Genomic DNA, 12,555 nt, shown 5'->3' with positions numbered 1-12,555 from the left:
CTGTAGGAAATAAAAGAGCTTTTTGTTTAAAAGTGTAGGAAATAAAAGGGCTTTTTGTTTAAAAAGAAGAGATTGATATTTTGATTATGAAAAACGCTGTTCCTCTTGACAAAAGTGGTAACATGAAGTTGAAAGTCTTAATAAGAATGCTCAAGTTGTAGCTTAAATGAAATTATATTATGTGGTAATTTTACTCCCCTTAATTGAAATTTGGTGTAACTACGTGCAGGCCCTTTGTGATTTGAAAAATTATATTTGACACCTCTAAAATTTATTTTTATCTAACAAATAAATTCCTACACTAGTTAAAATTTATCAAATCTGTTGATAGTAGTAGTTGATTAATTACTGACTTATCGTAAATTAAATAGATTTTTTTATTAACAAACTATCTTCATAGATTTTCACGCGTTAATGGGTGTGATGACATATATTTTATTATTATAAAGTATTTAGTTCGAAAAAAATTATTTGACACGAAATAAGTCGGTAATAAGTCAATCAAGGATAAAATATTAATTTTTATTTTTTTTATTAATATCAATAAATTCAATTATTTTTTACCAACAAGATGACTTGTTTATTAGATGGAGACAAATCTCAAAAGTGCTAATTTTTCAAACCACTGAAAGTCTATGTATAATTACACCAAATCTTAAAGGACGAAAGTGTAATAAATTTAGTGAAGAATAATCTCAATATGACCAAATAAGGTTGAACTCTCCATGAATTTGGTGGAGGATCCCTTGAATTCAGTGAAAGGCTATCTCTTGAGAGTTGAAGACTCGAGATCCTCGAGGGCAATTGGAATTCCCTATAGGGATATTTTTTCGCAAATTTTCAAAAAGTCAATTGAGAAAAACGTCTTCACCCAACTAGAATCCAAAATTTTAAAGTTTACAAGTTACTTTTCGCTAGACGTGCCACATGTCCCCGATCAGATTGTTCGGCCTTATATGATTCTATGAGAATACCTCCAAAGATCCTACATGAATCACATTTAAGTCGCCTGTGTATGCGACATAATAAGCTCAAACTTTGGCGGAGGAATTTCAAATCCTTAAAACTTCCTTATAGGCTTGTGAAACCTTTTTAAATCTAAGCCCTTCAAAATTTGGGCATAACTTTTTTTGACCAATTTATTTTTTTGGGCACCTCTTATCTGTCTCCACAAGGGATGTACTAAATTGGATCTCCAGAAAGGGAACGTTAAGCTTTGCATTCCTCTGGCAATTTGCAATCTTTCTTCTTTTTTGATAGGTTGGGCCTCTTTGAGTAATTACATGTCCCCAACCTACCCATTTGACACCCCTGTAATATCAATATTGTATTAGTATAGATCCTGTTTTCTGGTATAGGCTAGAAAGTGCGAAGAAAATTGCCTTCCAGGTTATATCTTTAATAGTTCATTTTACCCCATAGAAACATAATAGCCTGTGTAGCATAGCATCTACGCCCTTTGATAATATTTAAGATGCTCGGACACTACCATCAAAGAAGTGCACCAAGTTGCTAGCAAAATTAAAACTACCACTAGCACAGATGGAAATGAACAAATGTGAGATAATTATCTGACGCTGCAAAAGATTATAATACTCTTACCAACTAGGACGTGAACAACTTTTGGCTGATAAAGCCACTTCAATCCAGTAAAACGCAATGATAAACCAAAAACTTGTCTGACATAAAAAATTTCCAATCTTCAAAAGAGTAGGTCCGCCCAAGCAAAGACAAATTTACAATACCAGAAATCTCAATAGAAATTGATAGATTGCAACACAGGTAAGGGGTCAAAAGGCAGCTATTCCGATACTATTGAAAAGTCCAATAAGAACATTAAGGCAATCAATTACTACGAAATAAGAAAATCATGTCTTCATCTCATCATGGTATATAGTTGCAAACGAGTGTGTATATATATATAATATCTAAAGATTGGGGTGTGTGGTAAGCAACTACATGGAGAGAAAAAGCTGTCTAAACAAGGGTATATGAATATAAAGGAGAAATCTAAATATCCATTGATTATGTTAAAAGGAAAGCCTCTACATCTCTCTATATACACATTAAACTCGAAGCCACACAGATGCTGCAATAAGTTAATAGTACAATATACCAAAAAAAAAGAGACGAAAAAGAGGGGAGCCCCTCAGATTAAGCCAATCATACCACACCTACTTTTTCCTTGGGCAAATTTGTTGGAGGATTCCACCCACCCACCCTTATCTCATACCACCACCAAAAGGGTACAGAAAACAACCAGAAGGGGAAGGTAAGGAGAAAATTTCTATCTCATACCACCACCAAAAGGGTACAGACAACAAACAAAAGGGGAAGAAGAAAATTTCTAAATGCTATCAATGGGACTGATCTTTACCAATTCCATATTTCACCTACTCAACTTTTCCACATGGACACAGAGATTGGCAGAGAAACAATTAGAATAAATCCAACCTGAATATACAGACAAGAAAGACCTGATGAAGCAAAAAATTAGTAGGATAAGCTTGATAGACACTTTTATCTGGTGGTGACAAAATACCCATGAGAACTAAAATGATACAGGAGTGCCAGGTTCAGAAAAGAGGTTTTCAAGTGAGAGGAACCTGGAATTGGATTTCCACGGTCACAGGGCCCACCATCTCAGATAAGAAATAACCGCCTAAACATCAAACACTATACAGCTCCTGCATCTCCTCTACATGAAGTAGCTAAGTGATTTCTTCTTTCTTGATCCACCTTCCCCATACAGTTCATTCCACTGGAGAAGCTCATTCATGTTTTGTGATTCTGATGATACACTTGCACATACCTATATTTTCATCAGAAATACAATTTCAGGACCGTCAATTCTCTCAAGGATGAAATTAGTTCAACGTGATACGTGTATTCCAAGACATGTTTCACACTTAAATGCATGATAGAGACCATATGGCCATGAGACCTCAGGGGACAATAACGGTATCCATTACATGCACAAACGAACGCAGAAGCATTTCACCAGTACACTATAAAGAGGCTCGTTGAACACTAAAAAAGAATTCCGGTCCTTTTTTTTGAGTAAAATCTACACAAAATAACATTAAAAGAAACAGAAAATTACATCTTTGATATAACACAATTTTACTGAAGAAATATAAGTCATTATTAGCAGGCAAGAAAAGGCTAAAACGAATTTAATATGAGCAATAGGTTTGCAAGTTCCATTTCGGGTTGCTCTTTCTTCTGCTAATATTTTCAACTTTGGACCACTAAACACCACCATCTGTGTGCTTCTCTTTATTTTTCCATATACTCTCATTGGAAGTATATATACCTGTTCATGTGCATATCTGAAGTCATCCATAGTCAGGGGACGAACATCTGCACTGCTATGTAATGCAGGCAACGGTCTGTTCTCAGCCAGTGCCAAGGCCTTCTCCTAGAATGATGCATGTTAGTGCTATTAGTTTAGCAAGGATATGAAAATAAAAAGGGAACACAAAATCCAGTAGCTAAAGATCAAAACATCAACAGTGAGCAAACAAGACAAGCAAAAAATTATATAATGTCTAATAAGACGTGTCACTAGACTGCCTTAACAGCAACTGCTTAAAGAAAAGTCTATATGAACCAAGATGGTCAACTGAGATATAATTAAGTAATGCATACCTTCTTCTCCTTCTCCAAAATTTCTCTTATGGGGCAATGTGCAGCTGTCACACACAGATTCTGGGAATGGATGGTTTCCAAATGGAAAAACAATCATCAGGAACATCGAACCAAAAGCAAACTAGTTAACATATAAAATCATAACATGAAAGAATGTGATCAAACCTTTAGATCACTTCCTGAATACCCCTCCGTCAAGCTAGCAACTGCTTCAAGGTCAACATTAGGAGCCAATTCTTCCTTTGCTAATATCACCTTTAATATTTTCTCCCTGTTTCGAGCATCTGGCAAATTGACCATCAGCCTACACCAAATAAATAAATAAAGTGACTAATGAGAATTTCTTTCAGTTAAAAGATAAAAGTCTGTTTTTTGTTGGAGAAACACTACAAAACTATTAATCTAGGCAATGAAAAAACCTCCTGGGAAGCCTCCTGATTACAGCCTCGTCAAGATCAAATGGTCTATTTGTTGCCGCAAGTACTAAAACCCGTTCCTTATCCTTTGTACGCAAACCATCCCAATTCACCATAAATTCATTCTTCATTTTACGCATTGCTTCATGTTCTCCTGGGTTCTCTCGTCTACCTAACATGCTGTCAACCTGTGCCAATAAATATATGAAAATTGAAGGAAGACGAGATTATTGAGAGAAGGGAAAGGAAACCCTTGAAGACTATACTGACCTCATCAACAAAAACAACGCTAGGCGCTATTTTGCTGGCCAAAGTGAAGACTGCTTTCACATACTTCTCTCCTTCACCAAACCACTGAATGCAAACAAATTAGAAATTTAGGTGCTGATAGAAAAGGTGAAAAGGACATAAAAGACTAACAAAATGAAGGGCCAGTAAGAAACTCTACTTTTGAAGTGATGCTTGACATCGATATGTTGATGAAATTTGCCCCAGCTTCAGTTGCAACAGCTTTTGCAAGCATTGTTTTACCAGTACCAGGAGGCCCAAAGAGCAATATTCCTTTACAAGGCTGTCAAAAGTTGACAGTATTAGTGAAAAAGACATGTCTACTGATGACTAATGGACAAAGGAGGACCTCCATGGAACTTCTAATAAGCTTTAACTATTCATTTACTTTTGTAAGCTGTCCTTTGCTGAACAATTCTGGCCTTTGCAGGGGTAGCATCACCAATTCCTTCAAAGTTTCCTTCACATTCTCCAAAGCTCCAATATCATCAAAAGTGACACCAATATCACCAGGTGGTATAACCTCAGCAAGGAGCTTTTTCTCAAACTCATTTTCAGTAACCACGTCCTAAAATTCAAGCTGTCATTCTCCTATACCAGTTATGTGAAACAGCACGGCCAAAAGAAAATCATGAACATTAGAGACTTCAAGTATCACCTTGAGGGATTTCTTCAAACTCTTGTTTTCATTTTGAATGCCCTGTAGAATGTCGAGCCCATATCTCATACTGTAACAAAAAACCAGAAGCAATAATGGTAAGTACCTAAACAAACACAAGCTACTCATTTTCCCGTCCATCTCCAGTCATCTTCTATCCTCCACCTTGCAACAGGGCTAATGGAAAAGAGTTTCAACAACGATTTACCTTTCACTTGAAATAACAAATTTCGACTCTCTGAGTGAAGCTTCAGAGCAATGCATAAAGTGATGACTTAAAGACCAGCCAATTACTTTTTCCGCACCTATCACCATTATAACAAGTATTAAGAAACCTCTTGAAGTACATGACTCCTTATTTAAAGATTTGCGCTGTGTGAGTTTAACTGACTTTCACTAGTCAAAGCTTGGTCTTTAATGCATAATGTTTCCAAATCAGGGCAATCAAGGCCAACCCGGTTTAGAACCTGAAATCCATGCAGAGAAACACAAAATGCTAAGTTAAGAAAGATGACAACCAGCTCACTCAGAGATAGTTACCCATATGGTTAAACAGCTTTCAAGCCAGCAACAGGGAGGTTGGGCATGAATATATGTTATTTACAAATAGCATTATGAACACTTATCACCCTCTAGCACCTCCAGAGAAATAATCAAGTTAAAAATCTGGCCAGAAAAATAAGAAGATATGTATCACGTCTAGCCTGCACTGGAAACTTAGAGACCATCACATAGAAGGGTCATCAATTTCGAGATAACCAAGAAACCCGAAAAAGATTTTCAAGTTTTCTCAGAACACTTTTTACGTTGCTTGTACAAAAAGCAGATGTGTACAAGAACACAGAGTATTTAGCACCATGCCGACATCACAGTGTAGACCAAGCAAACCAGTGAGCATATAATTTATGAAAGGATGATGGACAGATGAGACTCACTACGCGAATGCTGCCAATATTTGATTGTGACTTCATTCTTTCAATATCTCGGTCTAACTGTTGTTTCCAGTCCACAAGCACTGTTTCATCCTGTTGTATTTGAACAACGTTTAAAACTCGGTGTACAACATCATAGAAGCAGCATGACATAGAAACCAAAAATAGTGATTACCTGGGGGATTTGTATCGTCACTTTGTTCGGGAAAAGACGGCTGAGTTGTTTCATTGTTTTTGGAATTTCTTTACTTCTATCATGCAATCTACCAAAATTATCCTAACAAAAGAAAAACCAGAAATTTTGTCACGCTAGAGCCTCCAAGAATGAAGCTATTTCAGATGCAACCATAGTCAAGTTGTCTGCCTGACCGCAAGGGAACAGAGTCTATGAATGCACAAATCTCCACTGTGACAAGCATGTAAGAGGACGATGAAGGAAATGTTACATTCAACTGGCAAGATGGTGTCCCTCTCAAAGCATTCTCACAATCACATTCCATAACCTATTAAATCATTTTGAACTATAATGAATTTCTCAAGTGCAGCCTAATGGGGATGGGGAATGCAAACACATCAAGTATGATATAACTATTTCAAAAGACAAAATTTCAGGAGAACTAGATCAGACGATAACACAAGGAAGAGGAAGAGAAACATCTAAGCCCACTTAATTTAACATACCGGGAAAGCAAGGTCAAGTAATGCGGTTTGGTTGCTTCCAAATTTTGTGAAAAGCAATCCACCAGGATGAGACTGAAGTCAACATATTATATCATCAGTTCTACCAACAAATATATACACGAAGATAGAACCGTAGGTAGTGGAAGTAAACAACCATGACTTACTTTCTCCTTTCGGTTGTCCGTCTGAGTATGTGAAGCTATTACAACAACATTTTCTGGCAAAGTTTCAAGCTTAATTTTGAAGGCAGCATATGCCTCTGGATTCCCAACCATGGATTTCTCTATGTCTTTCAGGAACAAAATTAATGGACTACTTTTACTTTCAACGGAAGCAACCTACAAAATTACGCATTTGTAAACACACATTGACAAAAACATTGCAATTTCAGGAGAAATCATATGTTTTTATCTATATGTAAAACTAAAATATGAAGTTTACCTCAAAGAGCTCATTAATGGCAAGCTTGTCAATGTCATCACCACTGGAGTTATCAAGACGTAGTAAGTCAGCTGCACAGAAAGATAACAGTCACCACAGGGCTAACCATACACGATTAAGGCATAAAACAAGAGGACAGAAGTCAGACAAGTAAAAATTTACCAGCACAAAAGAAACCATGATCTTCTTCACAAAGGCCCCCCAGATCATTTCCCTCTGGAATTGTTCTGTCAAATCTAACCCCAATTTTAGAAGAGCCGTTTTCTTCAAAAGCAAGAACCACCTTGCCTCTATAACCATAGGTTGGACCCCTGCAAAATAATTTATTGTTATCCTACATACAAATAGAAAGTGACATCACAAATCATGTCAATCATCTAGTATAGCTCATGGGTGAAAGAATAACATCTTCAAAGTCTAGGGACACTAGATATAAGCAATTTATGTCAAAAATCTTCTTGTTGAATTTTGTATAATAGAGGGGGTTAGAGGCAAATTGGGTTTAACCAAAAATTTGCTTATAATTTTCAGTTGCCCAACATTATATTTAGAAGCATATCAACATTTAGTTCCTGCAAATCTTTCCCCTCTTCTGGTGAAGCACCAATTACATATTCAAGTTCTCTATAAGATAAGGTATAAAGGCATCAAAAGAGGTAAGATGGAGTACATGGAAGCATCCATTTCTAAAAGCTGTTCCAAAGTTACAGCAGACAAGCTCAAAGACACATGGATCAAGTGCCCTTGCAACAAGAAAGAGAATAGGGGACTTCTGGCTGTGTGTGCACACATCCAATGAAAAACTTTCTAGCCCCAAATGGGGGCATTGGGGCTATAGTACGACTGAAACTAATACTTCTAGATACTGGAGGAGCCTGCTGTTAATTCTAACAATCACAGAGATACCAGTCCCATGGACACCCATGATAATGTGTTGTGGAGGAAAACAACTATCTAGGAAAAAATGTGTAACAGAAGGCAGTGAGTTCTATCTGATGGCTGATAGCAAATATCAAAATCAGTCTGCTGGGACCCCTAGCAAGCTTAAACGTCCCTGTCAATACCAGCATCACTAATACAAGTCGCCCGACTGGACAACGAACGACCGGTGGCACTTTCATGCAGCCGGCAGCAATAGAAGTATACAGCTTGAGTACAAGAAGCAGAGACATTCTCTTAGAGAAAGGAGAAAATCTGTCCAATTGAACTTAAATAATTACCTAATTGGAGCTTGGGAAGGAGAAAATCCTGATGGTAAAGAACCCACATATTTTACTCTGTCTCCTGCCAATACAAAAAAGCAAATCAGTTAACAGAATATGTCCTCAACCAAAAAAAAACAAATGGCTAGTAGACAGCTTCGTGTACAATACCTTTTCTGAAAGTATAGCTTTTCGATGAAGCAGTAGATGCTTCCTGTTTAGGCTGAGCCTGAGTACTTATAGCAGAACCCCCAGTAATATCAGCCTCCACACTTGAGGCTGGTTTCCTAAGGTGTAGTGCAGCACTAGTTCTCTTTCCGAAAACACTCGCTCTCTCGGGTTTTGGATTCTCTTTGACAGAATCAACCTCCTTTGTCATTGGTCCCTAAACAATTTTTGAGTCATTAAGTTAATCAAAAGTACTAATTTTACATGAGAAACAGTAGAACAACTTGAACAAGGAAAGACAAATATTAACATTTGGAAACAGCTAAGCTAGACACTTACACCAGGCAATAGAACAGTATCAACTATAAGGAGCCTCGCACCAAAATATTTAGCAAGAGCCTTGGTCAATGTTTCCTGATATATTTCAGAACCTATGAAGAAAAGAAGTAATGTCTCAAGATCAGGAAGGAAAAGTATGGAACAAATACTTGTATAATTACTAAAATAAAACGTGGAACTACATTACCTGCGGGGCCTGACAACAAAATTCTTGGACACACTGTAGGGAGATCTGAAGTAAACTTTACAAATTTATTACATTTCAAATGTATGTATGTCGAAGCAATAAGAACATTCTTGGTGGTCTCACTGTCAGGAAAAATACGGAATTGTTAGCGATGATGATGAAAGAACAGAGTGAGAGTAGGATGCCTTTAATACACTCGAAAAATTTACCTTAGATAATAGGGAAAATTTTCGAATGAAACATCAATATTTTTGCAATCTATTACTCCTTGTCGTAAACCATCTTTAAATTCTTGACGTCTTGACGACACTGAAATGGGGGGATCACAACCCTTGCACTGATCTCTAACTCCCCGATGCTCATCAAGAATTCTTGATAAGCTGCCAGTTATATCAAAATCAGGAGCTGTTGGGCCTAAGAAATGCAAAACTGGTCTCAAGTCATTGTTTTCCCCTACAATCTTCCCAATCTCAGCATCAATATTCAAGTTGTCACTCGCCAAACCAGGAGATGGACCACCAGTCTTCTCAACTACTGATGCAGAAGCAACATCGTTATGGACAGAAGTATCCTTCATTTCAGTATCAACAACACAATTGTCTGGCACTTCACAAGTAGTAGGCACAGATGGTATTTCAGAAGCTTGTTGTACATCTTCCCCACTCCGAGATGATGGAGGAAGAAGAGATAACTCATTACTGAGATGTGATAGCGAGGCCAGAGTTGATGCAACAGCAACAGTAGAAGGATCCCCAGTTCTTGCCTCAATATGTAATCCTTTTATGGGTCCACCATGAGCTTCTAATATGCTGACTGAAGGAGGCATATCCGTCGCTGATTCACCACTGTTGGTGAGTTGTTGGAAAATCTAATAGTATGTCAAGGAAATATGAAGGTGTCTAATAAAGTAGGAAGAGATATACTTATCCACATTTAGCAGATTAGGATACACTCAATCCCTCTAAGGTTATGATCAAGGGAACTAGTGGAAAGAGAGCAAAGAAAAAATAAATTGTTCTGATCGTAGGATACATAAGCATGTTTACCAGACGAGCTAAAGACCACCTCATCACCTCCATTTAGAGGAATAGTGGAATCTTTGGGGTAAACCTTGCCATTAACTTGAACAGCACCCTTTTTCCCAGTGATTTCAAGCACAGTAACCGAGTCCCCTCCCTAGTAAATAATCAAGAACGAAAACAATGATACAAACAGGTGGAAACCAGCAAACACCGGGAAGGAAGCGCCACTGCCTTTAACATGGCGGTGATTCAAACTCACAACTAAAGATTTACGAGCAAAAGAAAATCAAATATACCTCAGTCTCCATGAGCTTCAGACTACACAAAGATTTACTAACTGTAGGATCTCCCACCCACAAGTCACATTGGCGGCCTTGACCAACAGTGAAAGTAGGACGATGCATAACAACATGCGGATTCTGAGAGGGAACATTGCACCGATAAGGTGAAGACTGAAACTGCTGGTGAATAGTGAAATACAAAGGCCATTGAAGCTCCACAACCAAATACACATATCTCGGTAATGAGACATGTTGTAAATGTGATGCAGACCTTTCTCTGCCCTTTACCCACACTCACAAAATACACACAAAGTTTCATGTAACACATGAATGCGTGTGCATAAACAATTCAAGTAATGACACAACAATGAATACTCATAAGAAATCCTGCAGCTACCCCACTCAACTATCACCATTTGCCTTCAATATGTAGGATACACATCATCTTAATGGAGTTAAAAAGGATTAGCAAGACCACAGTGTTTGATTTTTTTATGTTCTCACCAAACCCAGACTTTTTAGGATAGCATGTTGGCAAATGCAAAGCATATCATTTGTTAAGGTGGAGCAAATTCTTCAATGACCAAGCAGTTCAAATAGAGAGACAGATTGACGGACAGTATTTCCACATCTTAACAGTGATTTTTGCCTGCAGATATTAATCCTAAATATATATAGCTCCTTAGTTCTATGATGCAACAGAAAGAAAGCCCAAGTTCCCCCATTTCTTTAAACTATTCAAGAAATAGAATAGGCTTTCATATTTCATATTTCGCAGAAAGAGTCCATAGCAAAGCCTTCTAAAGTTACTCAACTTTCTTGGAATTTCTACTTTGGGATTTTTCACCACTCAAAAGTCAGGTTCCGACATAATTCCGCATAAAATTTAGCAAATAGAAATAAACATGACAAGAGGAAAATTCCAGTTAGAGTGTCTGACAAATTAAAATTCAATAATCACTGCAAATCTCAATATGTGGAGAACTTGCAACCATACCTGTAATTCTACCATGAATACTGTTTAAAATATAATTAGAATGAGGCTGTATATATTTTCTTCTTGTTTCTAAAACTTTTATTCATAAACAAGATCAAAGAATACAACTGAGTACAGAGTGTGAACCCACCTGTGAACACTGGGAAAGGAGTTTCCCCCATGCAATCCCAGTATCAGATTTCAGTTGCCGTTTCTTCCCGCGATTCACTGATGGCCCACTCGACTTCCCTTTCTCCGCATCTATTACGGTGTCATCTGCATCCACCAAACAAATAAAATTTCAATAATTCACAAAAAAACACCAAAAGAACCAAAATTCTATAAAGCCAAAGCACATGCAGAGCACAAGATCACAGCTAGAGTCATCGGGAAAACCAAAACCTCACCTTCAACCGCCGGCTCCGGCGATTTCTCCGCCGTCAAATCATCCGACTGCTTTACGACGCCGCTGATGGCCAGATCAGCCGATCCAGCCTCCAATTCTTTCGGCACAGCCGCGTCTACCACTTCTTCGGATGCCGGCGAATCGTTCGTAGATGAAGAAGACGCCTCCGCCGCCTGCATGCACAGAAAAACCCCGAAATTCAGAACCACCACAAAACACCAAAAATGAAAGGAACAGTCACAAGAAAAATCAAGAAAATAAAAAAAGTTGAAAAGAAAACCCCAACCTTCGATCGCTTTCCGCTAGGCAGAGGAGATGAAGGAGAAGACAGGGGGCGCTTAGAGGAAGACGAGCTCCGCCGCGTTTCAACCATGTTGTCTGATCTAATAATCCTAGAAAAAGAAAAGCAAAAAACTTGTGATTTTGAAATCAAAATCAAGAAATCCACCAAAACGGAAATATAGTATATATAACTGGAGAGAGAGAGAGAACAAGAAGAAGAAACGATGGATAGAGAGAGAGAGGAAATGAAGAGTGAGAAAACAAAAGAAAAGGTGAATGATTGCGGGAGATCGATTATATACATACCAACTGCTTTGGCTTTTTGCACATCATTTTCCCTTTATTTTCTCTTTTTTGGTTTTTGGTTGGAGTTAATGACTAATGAATCGGCGAGGAGGGTAGAACAGGACTCACTCCCGATGCGCTTCGCCTGAATCCAACACTTGCCACAGTGTAAGGTGCCACCTCCAAATTTCAATCAATTTCATAGTATTTGGATTTATATTTTTAATCGTTTTATTTTGGTGTTTCGGAAATACAGAGAAAAAATAAAGATAAATAAGTATGTGTTGAAAATAAATGGTATATTTGGAGTTGTGTTTTGAGGCATTTAAAATATTTTAAA

The 12,555-nt window shown here is 37.7% G+C and overlaps 1 protein-coding gene across 3 annotated transcripts; it reads right to left on the bottom strand.

Annotated features, from left to right (window-relative positions):
* Positions 1-1,998: 1,998 nt before the first annotated feature.
* LOC105165229 (uncharacterized) lies at positions 1,999-12,341 on the bottom strand. 3 transcript variants are annotated; one of them, XM_088881305.1, is made up of 28 exons: positions 12,237-12,341; positions 11,935-12,040; positions 11,650-11,821; positions 11,394-11,518; positions 10,282-10,404; positions 9,996-10,139; positions 9,173-9,831; positions 8,964-9,085; positions 8,777-8,868; positions 8,441-8,654; positions 8,288-8,351; positions 7,230-7,378; positions 7,068-7,138; positions 6,791-6,964; positions 6,627-6,698; positions 6,121-6,222; positions 5,949-6,038; positions 5,405-5,480; positions 5,222-5,318; positions 5,014-5,083; positions 4,744-4,923; positions 4,516-4,638; positions 4,338-4,421; positions 4,071-4,255; positions 3,817-3,955; positions 3,652-3,711; positions 3,317-3,421; positions 1,999-2,812 (listed from the first exon to the last, which is right to left on the bottom strand). In XM_088881305.1, exons 2-28 carry the CDS (start codon positions 12,019-12,021, stop codon positions 2,699-2,701), a joined length of 3,693 nt encoding a protein of 1,230 aa, XP_088737431.1. In that variant the 5' UTR covers positions 12,022-12,040; positions 12,237-12,341; the 3' UTR covers positions 1,999-2,698. The 3 variants fall into 3 exon arrangements, with proteins under 3 accessions (XP_088737431.1, XP_011082476.1, XP_020550190.1); XM_011084174.3 differs by lacking the exon at positions 12,237-12,341 and having other exon boundaries at positions 11,935-12,201; XM_020694531.2 differs by lacking the exons at positions 10,282-10,404; positions 12,237-12,341 and having other exon boundaries at positions 11,935-12,201.
* Positions 12,342-12,555: the final 214 nt, after the last annotated feature.

Source organism: Sesamum indicum, linkage group LG6 (genome assembly GCF_026168435.1).
Source record: "Sesamum indicum cultivar Baizhima isolate 11 linkage group LG6, ASM2616843v1, whole genome shotgun sequence".
Taxonomy (NCBI): Eukaryota; Viridiplantae; Streptophyta; class Magnoliopsida; order Lamiales; family Pedaliaceae; genus Sesamum; species Sesamum indicum.
This window is presented reverse-complemented; position numbering and strand designations above follow the sequence as displayed.

Coding starts and splice junctions, on each gene's coding strand:
- LOC105165229 (XM_088881305.1), bottom strand. CDS start 12,021: ATGGTTGAAACGCGGCGGAGCTCGTCTTCCTCTAAGCGCCCCCTGTCT. Junction 11,822..11,934: donor CTAGCGGAAAGCGATCGAAG/GTTGGGGTTTTC, acceptor CTGTGCATGCAG/GCGGCGGAGGCGTCTTCTTC. Junction 7,379..8,287: donor CCTTCCCAAGCTCCAATTAG/GTAATTATTTAA, acceptor ATTATTTTGCAG/GGGTCCAACCTATGGTTATA.